Source organism: Brienomyrus brachyistius, chromosome 7, assembly GCF_023856365.1.
Source record: "Brienomyrus brachyistius isolate T26 chromosome 7, BBRACH_0.4, whole genome shotgun sequence".
Taxonomy (NCBI): domain Eukaryota; kingdom Metazoa; phylum Chordata; class Actinopteri; order Osteoglossiformes; family Mormyridae; genus Brienomyrus; species Brienomyrus brachyistius.
The window spans coordinates 4,348,625-4,369,098 of NC_064539.1; the positions used below are offsets into that span (position 1 = coordinate 4,348,625).

Sequence of the window (20,474 nt, forward strand, 5' to 3'; positions counted from 1 at the left end):
TCAGGGTCCCAACTGTGAAATTACACTGCCTACCCTGAAATATGAACCAGCAACCTTTTGCTCACAGGCACACAATCCTAACTCACACAACACAGGCCCTCTTACACCCTAAGCAGGAATCATACCCCCAGACCAATTAGCCATCCATGCTTCCCTAAGGACTATTAACTAGTGATGGACAAAATGATGCCTCATGAACCATTTGCTGTATTTTTTACATTTACATATATTTTTGTATTTTGATAGATGGTGCTCTAGACTTGCTTTGGGGCATGATTTGAGTTTTTTGAACAGAGAGCACCATCTAGTGGGGGAAAAAAATACAGCAAATGGTTCATGAAGCATTACTACTTTTGACCTACTCTTTATGATGTTGCAGACTCTTCACCTGTTTTTCATGTGCCCTTTACCTGAACGGGCTTTGGCCCAGCACTGTTCCATCAAGAAGGTGCCAGCTGCAGACCAGGGAATGTGGTGGGGCTACATATGGAGTACAGCTAAAAGCGTAGCCAAACCTATGAGCATGTTATTAGCTCCATATGTGGATATGTTTTAATGTAGACAAGTTGTTCATCAGATAAACTGTTTTTGGAGACAACATGATATGACGGTTTCTTCAAAAGGTTTATTTGTGAGTTATAATGAATAATAGTTTGTTTGATTAGCTATATTAGCTATAATGCCTTTAAAAGTCCTATTACAGTCCTGCTGCCTTTCAGCAACAAAATGGCTTGTCTCACTTTGCCAATTTTGTTTAGTCCTGCTTTGAAAGATAGCTGAGCCAATGAATGAGCGTGGGCGGGGCTACATGTGTGATTTTACAGCCTTTGTCCCCCCACTTCTGATATGAGGATTTTTTGTTTTAATTTCCTCATCTGCACCTCTTCCCGCTCTTTCACAGTCCCTTCTGTCTTTCTTTCTGACTTCCCTACATCTCCCTCCACTCCCCCTCCCAGTAATGCGTCCCTAATTCATAGTGACACAGTTAAGCGGCTGCTGTCGGCTCCATCTGCGTCTCTATGATGGCCCCGACCTCTGAAAGGCTACCGTGGGCATACAGTCCTGAGTAGCTCCCAGGGCACCGAAATATACCCCATCCACCAAATTGGCAATAAAACCACCCCACCAATAAGCTTTGCCACACTGGTCAGGGCTCCACGCAGCCGAAGCGGTCATGACCTTTACCAGTCACACCACCGAACTTGAGGGTCGTCGTCATACCAACCTTAGTCCCCAGCTCCCTGGGGGGCAGGACTTCCTGTCATCATCCCCTCTCCCCCCCATCACTCCTTTCATTGGCGTCCAATTTCCCTTCCTTTCCTCAGCTGCAGGCTCGGCACATTTCCTTCGCCATTTCGGCCCCCTATAAAGCTGTCACTGTCTAGGGGAGGGGGAGAGATCCATTATCAGGCCCTGTAATAATGTTTTGTGTTTTTGGAAATGAATTAGAATACTTAAAAGATCCTGTTCCTAAAAGTATTCGTGTTTTTTTTTCCCTTTCAGGGCTCCTTTCGTCCATATGTGTCCGTTTAAACACTCGGCATTGGTGCTAACTGACCGCCCTCTGAAACGATTCATCTATCATCAGTCACACTATTGCCAGCTGGATGGCGGGACGTGAACCTTGAGATTAAAGGAATTCTCTGAGCCTCAAACACTCATTTTTAAATCATAGGGAGGCCTTTGAAATAGAACCAAACATCATATATCTGTAAAAAATGACCACATTTTTTTTTATCAGTAAGTAACAGACACATTAACATCACTGTCCATAACTGCTCATCCAGTTTGGATACAGTGAGTCTGGCATCTATTCCAGGAAGCACAGGGCACCAGGCAGAGGATGCCCGAGCTCTGACGCCAGTCCTTTAACCACATGACCATGCTATTTATATTCCATAATAGGTTAATAAAGAGATGAAGATACTGACAGACCGGGTAGTAAATCACTCGGCAGATTTAAATACGACTGACTCAAATGGAGCTCATTCACTATAATTTGACACTATAATTTGAGGTACTTTAATGGACAAACACGAGGAGCATGGTGGTAAAAAATGGGGCACATTTCTGTGTAAAGCTGGCAGCTCCTGTCCTCACGATACAAACGCATTGCTGAAAGGTTTTCTAGAAAGACAGCAGGGGCTTGTATGACAGTAAATACAGAAACATGGCCAAGAATATTTCCCAATCTTTTGCTCTCGCTCATCTTTATGCTATTGACCAGTCCAAGCAACCCGCCAGTATTGGCAGACAGTATGTCTTAATTACAGATTAATTAAGTCATTAGCACATTTCTGACGCTGCCAGCACATTGGCCCTGTCAAGGTTAATTACTGTGATGTGTTTATTTTTCAGTCCACGTTTCTGGAGGGCCGTCGCAGGATGCTCATTTTCATCTTTGCTCCTGCAGGATCCCTTTCATGGTCCCTTCCACCATGCACCCATATCCTAGTGCTCCCTGGGCATCTTCTCCCCCCATAAGGCTGATCTTGACCTCCAGCCTGTCCATTCTGTCCATCTTCCAGGCACCACTGCACTGCAGCACTTTTGAAAGGACGCGGAACCTGGATAGTGCTCTAACGGGATCTGGTGTTTGGAAACAAACTCAGCTCGGGGGAGTTTAGCCTACACAATGTTCTGGGGGAAGAACGAAAAATGATTGTTTCAGAGAGATAACCAATCAGATTGAGGCAGAAGGCGGAACCAAGACATATGATTGGTTGGTCCCGCCTATGGAGTCCATATAATTAAAAAACCTTTTCTTACTCCACCAAACAACCAGCAAGCACATACAGGTTGTCAGGAAGGCCTTCAGGCCTGAGTTTTGAATAAATAGCATTAAGGATTTAAGTATCTAAGCAATAGGAGCGGCGACTATAAAATCTCAGGTCTCAGAAAAGCAGCTGTTCTTCATGTGAAGGTCAAATCATACTGCACTTTTCTGCATGTGCTTTCGGTTGTGGACAAGGGGACGCAACATAAATTTCGTCATCAGTGCAAATGATTGCTGTCAGTGTGCATGTAACCCAGATGTTCATGTCTAGCAGACACTACCGGGCATGTGCAAAATAAGTGATAGGTATTTCTAATAGGTGGCAGTGTGGACTTTCACAGATCAGCAGTCAACGACAACAAGAGTAGAATAGTTGTTGTTGTAGTACTAGTTATGATGAACAGCTGAATAAAGAGGGTCAGAGGTATCCACATATCTAATATTTAATACTGTCTAGACATTATACCAAGGTATGCAGTTTTTTAATAATCGTTATTTCTGTGTTTTGAAATCTTAAATAAAATTAGCCAGTGGGATTTAAATCCTTGACTAACAACTTTGAAACTTCATAAAAGTTCATCAATTTCACTACACTGCTTGTACTTGTGTTTGTTGCAATACAGCTGCCCCCTCCTGGTCTGGTGGAATATGCAGCAATCGCAACCATCTGCGCCTACAGCCAGGTGCAGCATGAGCACAGGCTGCCGCACGGATGACTATCCCCAGCCCAATCGCACACACGGAAAAGTGACTTCTCTTTGGATCAAAAGACCAAAACTCACATCCAAATCCGCCTGCCCTTGATCATGAGAGAAATCATGAGAGACCAGCCTTGGAGAGAAACCATGACCAAATACACCTGGTCACAAGCCGGGGCATGCTTTGTTGCCTGCAGTGGTGTATGGGAGCAGCGCATCACATCAGAAACTGCTTATCTTCTACTTGAGGGTTACATCTTCGATGCTTGTCTGCTTTTGAACCAAACGCTCTTTCGCTTGACAGAGGAACCTCCCAAGGTGTGCGGTGCTCGAAAACCTATAACCATAATTATTTTTCTTCCCCACAGTGGGAAACGATAGCAGGCATCTCTGGTAGAACCAAGATGACGCTGTCGGGGTGAGTATGGTGTCCTGCTTGCACACTGGACTGGCCAAATGCAGTGGGCGGGCTCCCTTCACTGCTCACTCACAGGGGCCGGACCAAAGGCTCTGCGGAACTTCAGAAAGACGGAAATAAAGGAAAAAGAAAAATGGCAAGGTCCCATTCCGTCACCGGAGGGGGGAACGACCCGAACTGATGATTGATTTCCGCTCCGGTGCTGCAGCTCATCTAGCCAACGCTACCCTCGCTCCTGACAGACAGACAGCCTTTAATAGTATTAATGCCGGCAGAGTGGCGTGACAGCCAGCAAACAGACAGATATATCAGGCTGACGATTTTAGTGCCGCGGAGCCGCTAATGGATACAGCTGCCCAATCATGGCCGGGAAGGGTGTGCATGTGACCTTGTGGGCCGCCAGCATCCCTGGCCGGGCTTCTTGCCGTAGATTGATTAATCGATTGGCCAATGTGTTTCAGGGGAGGGGGGGGCATGGCCGTGATTGATGACATGGCCGGGGAGCAGATTGCATCACAGCGCATCATGCAGGGGACGCCGGGGGTGTGGGGGACCTTTTCGTCTGCGGCGGGCTGTCGCTCATTCATTACGTAGCTGTCACCTCCGACTTTAGCAGAAGGCTAACAGAAGGCGCCAGCAAATTCCTCACGTCGTCGCCCCTGATTGGGGTCAACAGGAACAGTCTTGCGTTCTAAACAGCAACAGGGCACATCACTCCGTCCTAGTGTACCATGTTGTTCATTATATTAGGCTGATGGCGCCCCCCTGTGGAGCAGCCAGGGAAATGCAAAGTAAAATAAACCCTGCAGCCTTAGAATTTACTTGAATTGCTTCAGTAAATATCACACTGTGCAAAATGTCAAGATCTATGAGCTATATGAACTGCTTTGCATAAAACATCTGCTTAACCAATAAATAATGTGTGTGACGCAATTGCTATGTCTGCCAAAATTAACTTTGCTAATGTTTCTTTTTCCTCTAGTTTTTATGACGTGAACACATGTGAGTAACATGTGATTAACAGACTAGTATAACTGGTTAATTAACCAGATCCACACCTCCTATTGTAATATCCATTGTCAGTTTTTTTGGTTGACACTGGATAAGTAAATAAAAACTATAATCTGACTTGACAGGAGTCTCATTTACATTTCACTTCAAACTGACAGAATACCTCACCACCAATAACATACTGAATTAAATGTTGATATCACTAGTTCCTGTGCATATATTTATGGCAAACTATTCTCCAGACACGAAGGATTGCCAAAACACCCCCAGTCAGAGTGACTCAGTTTTCATGCTGGAATTTGGCAAAATTCTCACTTTTATTCTTTGGTCGTGAACACTAGGGGGCACTGCAGGTATGTCGAGGTAGCGGCAGCATCTCCTGGGAGTCGGTCAGCCACAGCAGTGAGTACCAGGCCACATGACGGCCCGTTAAAACACTTTTGCTCCAGCTCCCCTAGTGAGAAACTCATTTCATAGAAACATGGCAATAGTTTAAATACTCTGCAGCACTGGAGTGACTCAGATTAATGGAGGAACACTTAAAGCATTTAAAGATACATGTACAAACCATCCAGGAAATCGAACCGAAGTGAAGCTTGTGTGCCGTCACCATGACAACAGCTGGTGAGTCTGAGCTGCTGCATCAGTCCTCACTAAATACACACAACATGCCAGCCTCTGGGTCATTAAAAAATAAAGTTCATCCCCTAATCATCATGTAATGAGTCCTTCACGGGACGACGACTCGTAAGATCTCGATGGTCGGCGCAGGCTGTGACTGGCTGGCGTCAGGCCCGGCCCGCCCCCTGGGGGCCCCGCCTGCCCCGGGACTCCCAGCAGACTCTGGCTGCGTGCCGTGCTGGTGCCCATATTCGAAGTGGATCCGCAGTTCACCAACGCGCGACTGGGGCAAGATGTCCGGAATCCACTCGATCACAAAGGGAGTGGGTCCCTTCTGTTCTGGTGTCGAAGTCCCTGCAGGAAGATGCATGACAGATACCGCCATTCTTCATAACAACTGACCCAGGACAGGGTTACAAGGGGGGCTGGAGCCAATCCCAGAGAGTCCAGGGCACGAGATACAGGAGACATAGGATGGGACGATAGTCCATCACAGGGCAAACATCCAAACACAGTTATACACTATGGGCACTATGATTCGAACCTACGACCCTGGGGTGTGAAGCTACAGAGTTACCCAGAATCTTCTGCGTTTGCTTATAATCTGTTCCAACATGTGGTTCCAGCGCAGCTTGCAGGGACACCCACCTACTCTCAGGAAGGTGCGAAGCTCCAGAGGTCGGATTGCCTGCGGTCGCTCAGATCGACCATGACCATCAGCCACGGGGTCAGGCAGCACTTCTGGACAGCGGAAAGGCGAATAGGAGCCATCGCGGTTCTTCACAAAACTCTGTGTGAGCTCCAGAGGCAGCTGGCAAGAGGGTGGGAGAAAGAAAACAGGTGTGACGACCACATGGACAGAAGCCGGCAGAGAAGGGAAACCACAGCCGAGAGTGGTCAGGGAGTGGGGTGAAGGAGAGAGCAGTCAGGGAGAGAGGAGTCAGGGAGTGGGGTGAAGGAGAGAGCAGTCAGGGAGAGAGGAGTCAGGGAGTGGGGTGAAGGAGAGAGGAGTCAGGGAGAGAGCAGTCAGGGAGTGGGGTGAAGGAGAGAGCAGTCAGGGAGAGAGGAGTCAGGGAGTGGGGTGAAGGAGAGAGAAGTCGGTCAAGGAGAGGCGAGCCGGGAAGAGAGCGGTCAAGGAGAGAGCGGTTGGTCAGGGAGAGGTGGGGTGAGGAGAGAGCAGTCAGGAAGAGTATGGCCGGAGGGAGATGGGTTGAGGGTCAAAATGCATAAAAACAAAGATGAAAACCAAGAAAGGAAATAGAATAATAATCCAAATAACAAGTGGGAGAAAAAAAAACAGGATTGGAGGCAGACAGAAGGTGGTGAACTCTGAACGACTCGGGAGACAGGTAGCGGGAGTGCGGCGCGCACCTCGGGCGTGTCGAATATCCGTTTGACGTGCAGAAGGTTGGTGATGTGCCAGGTGTATTTCGAGAAGGTGCCCAGGGGGAGGGCATCGCTCCGCACAAAGGCTGCCAGGGACAGAGCGCACCGACACGTCAGTCAGGCAGGCCTGAGGGCTCTGCTTCTCTAGCGCCCTGTGTTTGGTATTACAGGACTCTCCTTGGCTTACAGTCAGCATACCGCAACGTGAGAGAATATGGCACAGATCGTAGGTGGAGGTGAGGGATGTGCCTGTTAAATCCCCACCAATGGACCCCCCCCTTGCTCCCCTGAATACCTGTGGTGGAGTTGGGCAGCCTCCTCTTCTTCGAGCCCAGCGAGAGCCTCTGCTGCAAGGCATTGAAGAAAGCTTGAGGAATGTGGAACACCAGCGGCTCTGGCTTTCCTGCTGGTGACATGAGGACGTCACTCTCCACCACCCAAACCACACATTGCCGCAGGGCCCTTGAGGTCTGGGGGACCCCTGTTGGCCACAAGCAGTCACTACACTATATATCAAATAAATACATTCCTTATTTAGGAGATGCAGCATGAAGCAGCATGTTCTGCTAACCAGTTCCTTATGATCCTTTAATGTAACTTGTTAGCTATTTAGTTTTTGAATCATCTGAGGGTGTACTGGGGGCCCCAAAATGATTTTTTGAGTGTGGCCCTCAGAGAAAGCAAAACCAGCCCCTGCTCTCCATGTTACAGTTATAGTTCAGGGCCGGCTGCAGAGACCCGGACCCTGCGACATTCACTCAAGGTACGAACATGGGTTCATGTTCCAGCATTACCTTCATTTACTCAATAGCATAAGAGAGGCCAACCTTATCATTAGCCAATGATATGTACTGAATCAGTAAGTGACAAGGGAGGGGAAACTCCAAGAGCCAATCAGTTTTCAGCTGGGCATAGGGCCCCTGTAGCCCCGCCCTTTTATATGCCCTGTTTTGAGTCCAAAGCAGCATAAAAGAGAACCAGATAATCCACAATAAATTCTGTCTCTCAAAAAGTTAAGTTAGCTACAGGGGCTGTTAGGCTGAGCTTCCAACAAGTGTAAGATCGTCATGGGAACAAAAGCTCTATAAGCCCAACTTCACAGCATCATTAACCACAGCTGCCAGACGCACCGTCGAACTGGAAGTGCATGGTCTGGTGGATCCTCTCGGTGACGCTGGCGAGCCACTGCTGGAAGGAGAGGGAGACATGGCCCTCGTCCACAGGCTGGCTGCCTCCTTTGGGGGAAAGATGTGGAGACGATGGAGGCGAGCGACGAAAACGGTGGGAACAAGCCAGAAAAATATGTATCATTACGGGAATCGTGGCGGAGGGTCCACAACTCACCGGTGCTCTTGAGAGCGGCAGAAATGGGATGTTTCCTCTGAGCGGGTCTGCGTAGGTTGCTGGGAAAATGGGTCTCCCGGACACCTTGGAGGGGGGACAAAAACGAAGATTTAAGCTGAGATGTGGGCCCAGCCAGAGTGGGAAAGAACACCCCTCTCTGTATGAGGATGGTATTGGCCGGGGTAAAAGCAGAGGACACCCCTCTCTGTATGAGGATGGTACTGGCCGTGGAGAAAAGTAGGGAAAAGCCCTAAAAAAGTAGTAAACCCCAGGTTAACTAACTCCTCTGGGCCAGGGCCAGCTCACGGAGCAGACCTAAGCGCCTTGGACACTGTTCTCCAGCCCATGTCACATGGCACTACGGCGAAGATGCACCAGAAATCCAGTCACACGTGAAAACTATGAATGAATACAGGCGAACTCCACCAGGTCATTCACTGCATTTAATCTCAGGCCATCTTCAAATGACCCGAAATACTAACATCAACCATCATTTCCTTTCAGACATTAATCGCATTTCATTTTCAGTAGGGGGTACCCTCACTTAATCCTTGGGGGGGGGGGGTTACAACGCTTTTCCTTTTCCAATATTTATAAACACCAGCAATTTAAGTTACACCCCCTCTTTCCAGGACCAGCCCTTGTAGCATTTTCGGATTTTTTTCACATTTTACGTATTTAGCAAGATCACCATCAACCCTGGGATTCGAACCAGCAGCCTTCCGATCACAAGCACAGCCTCTTATCCTAACCTGCTGAACCACACCCCCCTGTGTTTCTTTGCCTAAACTGTCTACTTTAATTGGAGTAACACTATACATTATAGAGGAAAAAATATAGATGATGGCAGCCTCATGCTTTGGGCCTCACAGCAGAACATCGCAGACCCGGAACATCATGGAGGAGGTGCATGAGCTCACCTGTGAGGGTCTCGTTGATTCTCACCCTCTTAGCCCTGTTGGGGGTGCCAGGCTCGGCTGGCCGCAGGGGATTAGGTGCACTGAGGACAGAGCAGTCAGCGTTCCCCTGGCCACCTATGTGCGAGAAACGCACAGATACACAGATGGAACAGAGATCTGTGGGAAACAGTCGCCGTGGGAAACCATCGCCACGGTAAGCACGCCACGCCTAAAAGCGACAGACGACGATCATGCGTACCATTGTAGCTACAGCCAAGGAAGTCAGCGAACTCAGCAGCCAGCTTGTCATCGCTGGCAATGGCGCATACGCATGCGTAGAAGTGGAGGCAGGGTTCCTGGGCTGAGAAGGAGGAGGAAACAGGAGGTGCAGGGGGCTTGTTGGGAGGCAGCTGGCTCTCCTGCTCCTCATTTTCCCGAACCCCGAATCCTATCCTTGGGTGCACAGCTTGACAGGCACAGTGAAAGTCTGCTAGCGACCTCTCGCGGAGAGGGAGGTCGGCCTTCGTGGCCCCCGGCACGGAACCCACGGTGACGTGCAGGAGCCCGAGTGGGTGCTGCTCGCTGATGTGGCACTTAACCACCAACGTGCCACGGGACACGCGCTGGACCAGGGGGCTCGCCGACTCGGTGGCCAGCTGCCACACCTCCTCCTTGGCCCAGACAGGGGCCTGCATGGAGTCCAGCACCGAGCTCTTGAGCGGGAGGGGGGTGGCATCTGTCTGGCACTCCATGGCGCGCTTCACGTGCACGCAGGGGCTCTCGGGCTGCTGCTGCTGAGGGTCCAGCCCTTGTCCTGTACCGGCAGCCTGCTCCGGGCTCAGCGCCTGTCCCTGACCCTGGCCCTGCCCCCGCAGGCACGCCGGCACAAAGCAGCGGCCGAGGCTGATGCGCGTGAGCACGGTGCCGTCCTCCGTGGCAATGGTCGTGTCTGTCACGGTCAGCTCCACGAAACCACGCTGCTCCGCGCCCCTCCCTCGTTGGCGCAGGGAGAATACCTGAGTCACCGCCGTCCCCCCTCCCCCGCCATCCCCATTTATTACCAGCCGCACCACCTCGCCGGCCCCTTTCTTCAACCCCGCCCTGCCACCTGCCCCTGCTGCGCCGTCGCGGAAAACCACCCCACATGCCTTGTTTTTGCAGCTCAGGCCACGGGTGCCGTTATAGACCCCGCATCGGGGGCATCTGCGAATCCCGCGCAGGGTGGCTTTGCCCAGGTTTGACAGGAAAGCGGGGGTCTTCCTTCTGTCCCGTGACTTCGTGCCCAGACTGAGGGCGGCTGAGTTCTGTGATGCTGTGGGAGCCATCACCATGCCAGTGTCCACCAGGGCACTTTCCATTGGAAGACAGTCTGAACGCCTGCCTGTTTCCAAATAATAATAAGTCATTGACAGTGCTCATAACTAATTTTTTAAATAGCTAATTAATATATCTTTATGCATGCTTACTTGAACTGAACTGGAAATGAACCAATTGTACTCTCGTGTTTAAGGTAGGCTTATAAATTAAAATATTGTACTGCAGACAGAAAAATTGTATTGCAGGAAAAAAAATGGCTTTATCTTAACTACTTGATCGAAACAGCTGTAAAAAGATTTTATGGTGGTTTATAAGGGCGCGTCAGTGCATTCTGCTGTTTTTGTCAATAAGTGCTTTCGTTGGGACTGACACTACGGCTGTGCATGAGGTGACCGGCAGTGACAGCGCTCCGTAGTCCCGTACCTTTCAATATTTACTCGTATTGCATGCTGTGTTATTAGAATTTTACACATATTCCGACACTAGATACACGTTTTGTCTGTGTTCTGGCTGTACATTGAGCTGGACAGCTAACGACAAACAGTACTGTGTACCGCCGATGTTGTTCTCCTTTTGCCTTGGTTCTGGAGGCGCATTTCTGGCCCTTCGGCCAACGGGGGTTGAAGGCTAGTTGTTCCACTTGGTATTACAAACCATTAATGGACTGTCTGCTTAAACATTTTCAACCCCACTTTTCTCAGAGATGGTGCTGCGCAACCCGTGCCCGTTCAGGATTGTTTTTTATCCCGTACTGCATACCTGAATTTCAACACCGAATGTCCTGCCGCTGTATGGTCGATTTTAGCTTTGAAATGCTGCCTTCTTCGTCTAGACCGTCGCCATTGCTTCTTACAAACGCGACTTCGCTTTGCAGTTGTAACGAGCCACGGGGTTGGATCATCTACCGATCACATGCTCAAAGGGGTGTATATCACTTGAGCAATGAATGCTGGGAACTGCAGTACAATGCTATGACCGGAACTTCAATTTATACTATTTTTGTAGCGACTATACAACTTAAGATTAAGATTCGAAGCCTATTTGCAACTTTTCCCTTCTCTTACAGGCCACATATATCTGCAGCAGCATGCATACGAGGTGTTATATAACAGACCTCTAGGGAAAAACCGTTTTCCCTAAATCAAATCACAGTACAGTGTATCACGTGAATGTAGTTTCACCACACACCTGGTAAGAAAAGTCACATACAATGGGACATTCCCTTCATCGAAACCAACAAATCACCCATTCATCACCATGGAAAAAAATAGCTCAGGCAAATTTTATAGGCATCAGCATTTTAATGGGACAAAGCAAGAACATATTAGAGTAGCATAAACATTATCAAAACTGCCCCCACCCCCAACCCCAAAAAAATTCTTCAAAACATATGGTCTTAAAATATTGTTAGGCACTGCCTACTCATATCTGACTGGTTGTTTTCTTTTTAAAAAAAAAAAGAAAAAGAAAAAAAGAAAATACGGTAACACAAAGGTTTCGTCCAACTTCAGTATTAAAATGTATGCAAGGGGCAAGAGTGCAAAATTTCACTTCACCTTCCACATTTAATACTAATTACTAGTCCAAAAAATTATACACAGAATTGCTTTGTTTCTATATCACTCTCCAGTCAAAGCCCGTTGATTGAGACTTCCCAGAAGAATCAAAAATCACACTGTATCAATACCTGCATGAACCAGGATATGACAGTGCTACTTTTGTTTTTACATTTTTATTGACCCCCCCAATACACCCTTTCCCAAAAAGAAAAAGCAAGCAAGCTTGTATAATCAACATTTTCCTTTATACAGTTTCAGAACAAACAGACCGCTTGGTTATTTACATTAAAACAGTTCTATAAGCCCTCCAGGAAACAAAATTCAAAAGGAAGTGGAATGCAAAACAATTTAAAATATCTATAATTTGTGTAAGAACAAAAATTTGTGAAAAGATAACCAAGAATAGTATTGTGCAATATCTGTCTGCCTTTAAAAGAAAGAAAGTGGCAGTAATCCCTGCAATTGGTTTAGTTTAGTTTAGTGAAACAAAAATTGAGCATCTTAAAAAAAAAGTTGACAACATTTTGTTTATTTTTTTTCCCATTAACATTTCGCATGATTCACCAGTTTCTTACTGGCACTTTACAAATGTTTTATATCAGTCCAAAAAATGGCAAAATTTCATTCTCAGCAGGTAAATTACTCTAACCAAAAACAAGAAGAATCTCAAATTATTTTATAGCAACTTTAAAAATGGCATAGTCCTTTCCGTTAATAAGCTGAAAACCACGTTTACGTCTGTCCAAGGGTAGGGCACCTAGTCCTCTGTGGTGGTAAGCAATGGTTTTCCTTCCATATCGAGGAGAGGAAAACAAAAAAAAAAAATGGGGGAGGTGGAGGGTGGGGTCAAAGTACAAATTGCCCACCCGGCCCCCAATCAAAATCCTCCCTCCCTCCTTAATCACTGCCACACACACATACACACACACACGCACGCGCTCACATACACAGTCTGAACTGTTAACTGATGCAGTGAGGCATCCTGGGATGCTGGAGGCCTGGAGCCGCCCAGCCCCATATCAGTGTGTGTGGTATCCCGTGGTGCCCATGCCCGACTGGTTCGCTAGCACGCTGCCATTCACTCCCTGTGCGGGTTCCACCACGGCGCCGTTACTGACTGCACCAACGCCCGTCCACCCAGCACCTGGCTGTATGTGACTGGAAGGGGGGGGGGGGAGCAGGGGGTGGAAAAAAACAAAAACTTTAGGTTAGAGTGGGGACAAAGCCAGAGGACCATGACAATAAGGCACAACATCACACAACCAGCTCTGGCAAAGCAGACACTCCAGAAAGTCTAGGATGCAGCACATTTAAAAACAGAATATGAACAGATTAAGGGTCTCCGTCAAATGAGCACCATTAGAGAAAGATAACAGTAACAGGCCAATTACTGGGTGGCAAAAATTCAGAATAGCTCGTGGTCAAACTGCCTTGTATTTGTTTTACTTTACATCGCTGTCTGGGACTTCAAATCAATTGGATGAAGTGATAAAGATGTCAAACTAAAGAAATCAATATGTTGGCATTAATCAGCAACTAAATTTAAAGTCCCGGTGGGCATTCTTATGACCCGACTCTGACCCACAGTTTTGAGGAACCACGTGGTGCATCTTTGCAGGGAAGAACTTGTGGCCAAGATCCTGAAAGACGGTTACACCAGAACTTAAATCAGTAAAACCCCAAAAAATGTATACACTTAAACCAATACAAATAGGTCTGATTAACATCCTAAAAATCAATAGCAGAGAGACAAAGCAAATAACTCATTCCACACTATCATACAGCTGTTAACCAGCAGGTTAGAAATCAACTTCAACAGCTCAAATTTGCTGTATGTATGGGGGGTGGGGGAGTAGTAGAAAAAAAATTCATGGTAATTCCCTGGCTGAACAGCATCGACCCAAAATACCCGATCTTGTATGACGTGAACCCTACAAACTCATTAACTACCATAACACTGCAACCCTACTGGGAAGAACATTCACAGTAAGTAGGATCTTTAAAAAATTAGGACGAAGACAGACCTCTCCCATAGTCTGCACACTCACGGGGAGTGAAAGTGTTTGTGCAGTTGTAGGACTTGACGTGGGTCAGGGAACAGAGGCCTCGCACTGACACTTACTTGAAGCCCTGCTGGTTCCATGCTTGCCCATAGACGCCATAGGTGGGCACCTGCCAGCCATTGGGCACGTACTGGCTGATCTGCTGGGCGTTGCCATACCACTGGCCCCACTGGCCATAGGGCTGGGCAGCAAAGCCCACCTTGTTCTGCTGCAGGGGGGAAACGGGACAGACGATGTGAGGCAGATCCGATTAAACAAGATATGTGACAGCCGAGGCCACTGGAAATGGAGGGAATGGCACCGATAAAGTCCCCCACCTGGGGCACTTGGGCTTGCTGCATGGGGTTCACCATGTCTGTGGTCTCCTTCCCCCAGTAACACTTCACCACGTGGCCCTCTATCGAGGTGCCGTTCACAGAGACGATGGCGTGTGCCGCCCCCTCGTGGGAATTGAACCTTAACGAGTTTAAAGCAACAAAACCTTTTAAGACCACATCTGTGCCAGATAAAGCTGATGGGGTGTTTCACATATTTACAGATAAAGAGGTTGAAAGAGACAGAACTAAGGTCCCCAAAAGCAATTCAGACATGTAAAGGAAACACTTTCTGCATGATCTACATTTGCAAACCGGAGTTTTTTTTACTTAAGCCAATGAGATCCAAGTTTACACAGGATCTCCATCAGTCAACCAATCTTACAAAAAAGTCTAATCCCAAAATTTCACACATCAACTGATATCTAAACACAAGCTGAGAGAAGCCCAGAGAAGCTAAACCGTGACCCCGACATGAACCAATAAACCGACATACCTCACAAATGAATAACCTTTGTCTGGAAAAACTCTGATTTCCATTATTTGTCCAAAAGGGGAGAAGGTTTGTCTCATCAGTTGCTCTGAAATCCAAGAAGAGAACAAGACGAATCAAAGCCAATGTGCCTTTGACAAACACAGACATCATGGGGGGAGGGGGAGGGGGGCGCAACGCAAATACCAGTGAGGCCAGAGGTGACACCTCCACAGTACACAGTGCAATTACTGGGGCTCGACTGGTTCACCACCTCCTCAAAAGACAGGTGCTTGGTGTTACCTGTGACAGAGAAAAAAAAAAACCGGGGTCAGTATTTCACAGGGTGGGGCTCGTATCCCCAAGACGTCCGCAAAGACTCACTCTCGTAGGTGGTTTTGGGAGCGGGGGGCTTTCTCGTGGCCCAGTTGGTCCGGATTTGTCTGCCGCCCAACCACTGCCCACCCATCTGCTGGATGGCGTTCTCTGCATCCTACAACGGCATTGGAAACTGACCGTCACACACTCGAAGCACTACAACTTATGTCACAGTGGCCTCAGGGTAACGGGAGCCTCACTTTCTAAAACGGAATAAACGCTATGGGATCGGCGGGGAATCGGCACTAAGGCACAGACATACCCATTTGTTAAAGAAGGACACAAAGCCGTAGCCCTTGGATTTCCCTGTGGCCATGTCTTTCACCACACGGGCATCACTGTTGAGGAAGATGGACATTTAGTCACGCAGGAGGACACTGCGGGAGGGGGGGGGGGCACCCAGGATCTCCATAGCTACGCTGTGAGGAGGGGCCACTCTGGGGAACTTACGATATCCTGCCAAATGGTGCGAAGGCTGCTTTGATGTCATCGGTGGTGATCTCTGGGCTGAGGTCCCCAACGAACACATGGAAGTGATCTGGGATGGGGGAGAGAAACAGCTATATAGATGTATGCAGGTCGCTGGTACACGGCCTAAAACAGGGTTTCTTAATCCTGGCGATCCATTGCGTGTGACGGCTTTAATTATAGCCCATCGTTTCTGCATACCAAGGGAAGCCATATTCGCTTATTCACAAAGACGAAATATCATGGACATGCAACAGTTCAAGTTCCTTCCAATCAATGTCACAGCGTCATGTATGATTAATAAAAGTTGGGGGGGTGGGGGAACCCATAAAAATAGACCACTCCCCAATAATCCAGTTTGATCCAAAATCCCCAACCAAAATTTTACAAGGCCCAGAACTCTGTTTTCACTACAGGGAAAACCTTGGCTAAAATCCAATGGGCTGTCCCAGCCATGGAATGTAAAATGCTTAGGAAAATGTTGACACTTACTGCTTGTGTCTTTTTTCTGGCTGCTCGGTGTGGTGGCCCAGTTGACCTTAACCTCCTAAAGCAGGAGGGAGAGAGAGAGAGAGAGAGAGAGCGGGGCAGCGCAATGAATTCTTCACCTGTATACTGCCAGCTAGCAGCCATGTCAGACATCAAAAGCTGCCTCCTTACACACAATGTCAGCTTCTGAATGCAGTGAGCAGAACCTGATCACATAATTCACTTTGCTGTCTAGTGAAAATTTGGAATTTCTAGGAAGTAAAAAGGTCTAAACAAAGGACTTACAAACAAGCGAAATTACGAACTTGTATTACTCCTCAAATGGTCCTTCAATACCTGTTGAGGATAAAATATTTAAAACTGAATATATGTTTTTGTAGCTGTATTCGGTATTCTTAAGCTATAGGTTTTGCAAAACATGACAGAAATGGGAAAACGTAGAAAAGGGCATTTATGGTGGAAGAAGTTGTGATTTGACAGAGCTGTCTATTTGAAAAAATAAAGTAATAAAAAAAATAATAAATCATGGAACGTCCTGACAACCACCCAACAAAACCAAATCTACCTGCCAAGATTCCTAGAGCCTAAAAGGAAACACCACTGTTGTAATTCAACAGGGAATTCAACACAACACCAGACATTGTTTATAGAATCTAGTGCATAATACAGGCAACCTTAACAAGACTTCAGGAGGAGGGGGAGGTAAGATAGGGAGGAAGGAAAAAAAAAAAAAAAAAACACTTAACATGGCTTGATATCCACAGATAAAATTAACTCAAGGAAATTACAAAATGAAAACTTGTGGGAGTTTCCTAGATTAATTAAATGAATGTAGATCAACCAAACAGCCTTTAAAACACTCTGCCCTTAACACAGCAATCTAACAGACAACTGAATAAAACCTATTAAATGTTACAAAATTACCTGTATACACGGTGGCAATGGCTCATAAGAATAGATATTAGATAGATATTAGAACTGCGTGTTTATAAAGAAAAACAGAAATCAAATCATACATAAATATATTTCCCCTTTGCATTTGCTAAACCATATAAATACACTAAAATGTAATTCCAAGACAACCCTACCAATCTCCACAGAGCACCCAAACTGCTCACTAACAGCTCCCAGCAGCAAACATTACATGTTTATCACTGCTACATAATCAGGTAACCCTCTGTAGGGTACAATGACATATATTGCAAGCTATGAAACTTGGGACAGACCCGATGCCATTTAGAACAATGTGTATGATTGTGCTCAAATAGTATGTAAAAAGTTCTGCATATAAATCTAACAAATTCTTGAAACTCAGGACTTAACACTTGTTACCATACTTACCCATTGAATCTAGTTATATACAATTTGCTGTCGCTACACTGATTTAAACACAAGTCCTGATATCATACAATGACACCAACGTCAAAAGTTTCACTTTCACCTAGACTTCACATCACAGTGATGTGTGTGTGTGTAATATGTAATATGTAATATATATATATATATATATATATATATATATATATATATATTTTTTTTTTTTTTTACAGTGACACCTCTTCTTGTCTATGACTTACTGAAGGGGAAAAAGAAACCATTTAAACCAAAACCGTTTCCTATCTTCCTGTGACAGACAGTTTTAGCTGTTTAAAGCAAAGCAGCACAGCTCATAACATTGCAGTTCAGCCAGCGATCCCTTGCCGCCTCTGCATTTAGCAGAGCGTTAACCGAAAACGCTCCCCACTCGATCCGACTCACCCTTTAGATACGATAGCTTACCTTACCCATTATTTTACGTCCGTTCATGGCAGCTAGTGACGCAGCGGCATGCCGGTGCTCGTAGAACTCCACAAAGCAGTAGGGATCATTACCAGCCGTCTAGGGATAGGAGGAGCACCATTAGTGGGCTAGATCATAACTGAACAGGCAGCAGTCACCTATCTAACCATTGCTGCCCTCACAAATTTCAAATCATCCACTGGGCTCTTGGCATTTAACAATTAAGTTGCTCACATCTACAATCATTTTACAGCTCTTGCATGGGCCGATCTGACTGAAGAGCTGCAGGATGAGTGCCTCCGTTACATCGCGGGACAGGTTCCCCACGTACCTGGGCCAGAAGGAAGAGGAGAGGTCAAGAACAGGTACGTGGTTACAATAACAAACCCACAACCCAATCAACAAGACGAATCATGACAGAATGATTTTTATGCTAAAAGAGCAACAGTAGATAAGCTATTAGGAAAAAACGGATACTTCAAGAAGACAGGGACTGTCAAAATTACATTCTATACAATTAGGAAGGTAAAAATCAGCTTCTCGTTTTCTAAATTATAAAGTGAAATATGATGATTGACAGTTAATGCCACGATCAAAACCTATCCTACGACGATGCCATTGCCTTACTTGGTCGGTGAAGTTGAAAACCCTTCGTACCGACAACATACGTACATGTCGGAAACCACAACCGAAGATCAAAATAAGAAAAGCTCCACCTTCACTTCTTAGAAAGAGAAAATGGCACCGATCCTTCTCTCAAGAGAGACCGGGTTAACTGGAAATCGACAATAATTTGTATATACCTGGTGGGGTGATAATAACCACATTTCTGAGCGCATTAAACGTGCTAAACGACAAGCAGGCCGCCTAACCACCGTGAAATGTGCCAGATCAGACTGTATAATAAAGGAAAGACGCGTAACGTTTAGTGCCTCCACCCAGACCGGCTTCGAGCGGAGCGGGCCGCGGAATCAGCTGCGTGGAGGAGCCGGTAAGAGGACGACGGAGAAAAAGCAACCCGGAGCACGAACCCCGCAAGGAATAAGCGTCTAGCTCCAACAAAACACCACGGCCCAAATGGGATCATTATCATATCCATTTAAGGACCGCAAATTTAGGCTGAACAGCCAAAACACGCGGCTCTCTTCATTAATGGAAGTGCGCCAGCTTCAAAATCCAGGCGATCTTTCTGAAACGGCTATCCGTGCTGTCCCACATACTACCCTTTACACGTCACACGGCATTTAACGCGTCTCCCCAGCTTCAGAGAGGCCCGAAGGCCGAGCCAGGCTGCTAACACCCCGATTTTCCCGGAAAGCCGACCGCAGACCGCCGGCCTGCTACTTCCTAACACCTAGCCGGGCTACATCAAGGCGATCGTGGGGTTCATTAAAACCCGCACCAGACACGGAACCGACCTGTGTGCGTTTCAATATATATTTTCTATTTTAAAGGGAGCCCAAATGAGAGCCTCAGCGACCCGTAACCGACCAACTGGCTCGGTTACAGTGGCCAAAACATGGTCGCCGACGGCCTTTTATTGTCGCCCTTTATATATAGGAAGTTGGAATAAATTGCGTGTCAGAGCATATACACACAGCTCGCGTTTCATAAAGTGTCACATTTGGGCTTTTGCCCAAATCGACGCGATTTAACGCCGTTTCAGAACTGCTTCGTTTCCACTTAAAAAATGGACACGTCAAACTGGCGCACCCCCCCCTCCGAACCGCCACCATCACAATGCAGCGACAAACAATTATCAGCGCCAAAATAAGGTAGCTCCCGTCAAACCGGCGATTTGTCTGGCAGTGGGAGGAATGAGATACAAAATACACAAACAAAAAAAAAGGGAAAATGTCTTCCCGTGCACAATGGTAACAACGATTCACATTTTATCTAATACATACAGAGTCTTGGGCTGTTCGTCTTCCATCATATTTTCCGATCGAACGAGAGACCGAGCCCTGAGAGACAAATCCAGGAAAGCCGTGAACTTTTAAGATCGCCTTATGTAGCGCGCCGTCGTCGTTCACGGAATCGTCTCAGAAGCGGTTTGTGAAGCACACAAAACCAACGCCGCCACCTCTGGTAGCTCACTCCAGCTCTGAACAATGGAATGGCGACATAAGATGGCGGAGGGATCGAAGCGGATGTGCTAGTGCGCGTGCGCAATGATCTCATGCGAGCCTGCTGGAAGGGAAAAAGGAAGACACATCCAACGGGTTAGTACTTGTTTAGTTTAAGACTGACAGTTACCTTAAAGCTCGGGTTGAAATTGCGCTAATATATTCTCATTTTCCTTGTGTCATGAATATATACGCTAAATAAAACTATGAATTCGTTTTATGGTTCTTAAAATAAATAAAAATACTGTGCGCCGCCCGGGAATCGAACCCGGGTCGCAAGAATGGGAATCTTGCATGATACCACTACACCAGCGGCGCCGTAATTTGTAAAGTTATGGTTGACTGTTTTAGCAACA

The 20,474-nt window shown here is 46.9% G+C and overlaps 2 protein-coding genes and 1 non-coding gene across 5 annotated transcripts; all 3 read right to left on the bottom strand.

Annotated features, from left to right (window-relative positions):
• Positions 1-5,201: 5,201 nt before the first annotated feature.
• Positions 5,202-11,687, bottom strand: c7h2orf42 (chromosome 7 C2orf42 homolog). Of its 3 annotated transcripts, none has more exons than XM_049018729.1 (9): positions 11,230-11,687; positions 9,413-10,534; positions 9,175-9,288; positions 8,255-8,338; positions 8,041-8,145; positions 7,206-7,313; positions 6,896-6,996; positions 6,173-6,335; positions 5,202-5,878 (listed from the first exon to the last, which is right to left on the bottom strand). In XM_049018729.1, exons 2-9 carry the CDS (start codon positions 10,509-10,511, stop codon positions 5,634-5,636), a joined length of 2,019 nt encoding a protein of 672 aa, XP_048874686.1. In that variant the 5' UTR covers positions 10,512-10,534; positions 11,230-11,687; the 3' UTR covers positions 5,202-5,633. The 3 variants fall into 3 exon arrangements, with proteins under 3 accessions (XP_048874686.1, XP_048874684.1, XP_048874685.1); XM_049018727.1 differs by having other exon boundaries at positions 7,206-7,316; XM_049018728.1 differs by having other exon boundaries at positions 7,206-7,316; positions 10,620-11,687.
• Positions 11,688-11,751: 64 nt separating this feature from the next.
• Positions 11,752-20,132, bottom strand: tia1 (TIA1 cytotoxic granule-associated RNA binding protein). Its single transcript, XM_049018730.1, has 12 exons — positions 19,900-20,132; positions 18,227-18,323; positions 17,993-18,091; positions 16,217-16,271; positions 15,707-15,794; positions 15,519-15,594; positions 15,263-15,371; positions 15,086-15,181; positions 14,903-14,987; positions 14,410-14,548; positions 14,152-14,300; positions 11,752-13,187 (listed from the first exon to the last, which is right to left on the bottom strand). The coding sequence occupies exons 1-12, from the start codon at positions 19,926-19,928 to the stop codon at positions 13,049-13,051; spliced, it is 1,161 nt and encodes a 386-aa protein (XP_048874687.1). The 5' UTR covers positions 19,929-20,132; the 3' UTR covers positions 11,752-13,048.
• Positions 20,133-20,365: 233 nt separating this feature from the next.
• Positions 20,366-20,436, bottom strand: trnag-ccc (transfer RNA glycine (anticodon CCC)). Its single transcript has one exon. It is a non-coding gene; the product is annotated as a tRNA-Gly (tRNA).
• Between the last annotated feature and the right edge of the window lie 38 nt (positions 20,437-20,474).

Coding starts and splice junctions, on each gene's coding strand:
- c7h2orf42 (XM_049018727.1), bottom strand. CDS start 10,511: ATGGAAAGTGCCCTGGTGGACACTGGCATGGTGATGGCTCCCACAGCA. Junction 6,336..6,895: donor GGATATTCGACACGCCCGAG/GTGCGCGCCGCA, acceptor CCCTCTTGCCAG/CTGCCTCTGGAGCTCACACA. Junction 5,879..6,172: donor TCGCACCTTCCTGAGAGTAG/GTGGGTGTCCCT, acceptor ATCTTCCTGCAG/GGACTTCGACACCAGAACAG.
- tia1 (XM_049018730.1), bottom strand. CDS start 19,928: ATGATGGAAGACGAACAGCCCAAGACTCT. Junction 15,595..15,706: donor GCACCATTTGGCAGGATATC/GTAAGTTCCCCA, acceptor CTTCCTCAACAG/TGATGCCCGTGTGGTGAAAG. Junction 15,182..15,262: donor TCCCAAAACCACCTACGAGA/GTGAGTCTTTGC, acceptor TCTCTGTCACAG/GTAACACCAAGCACCTGTCT.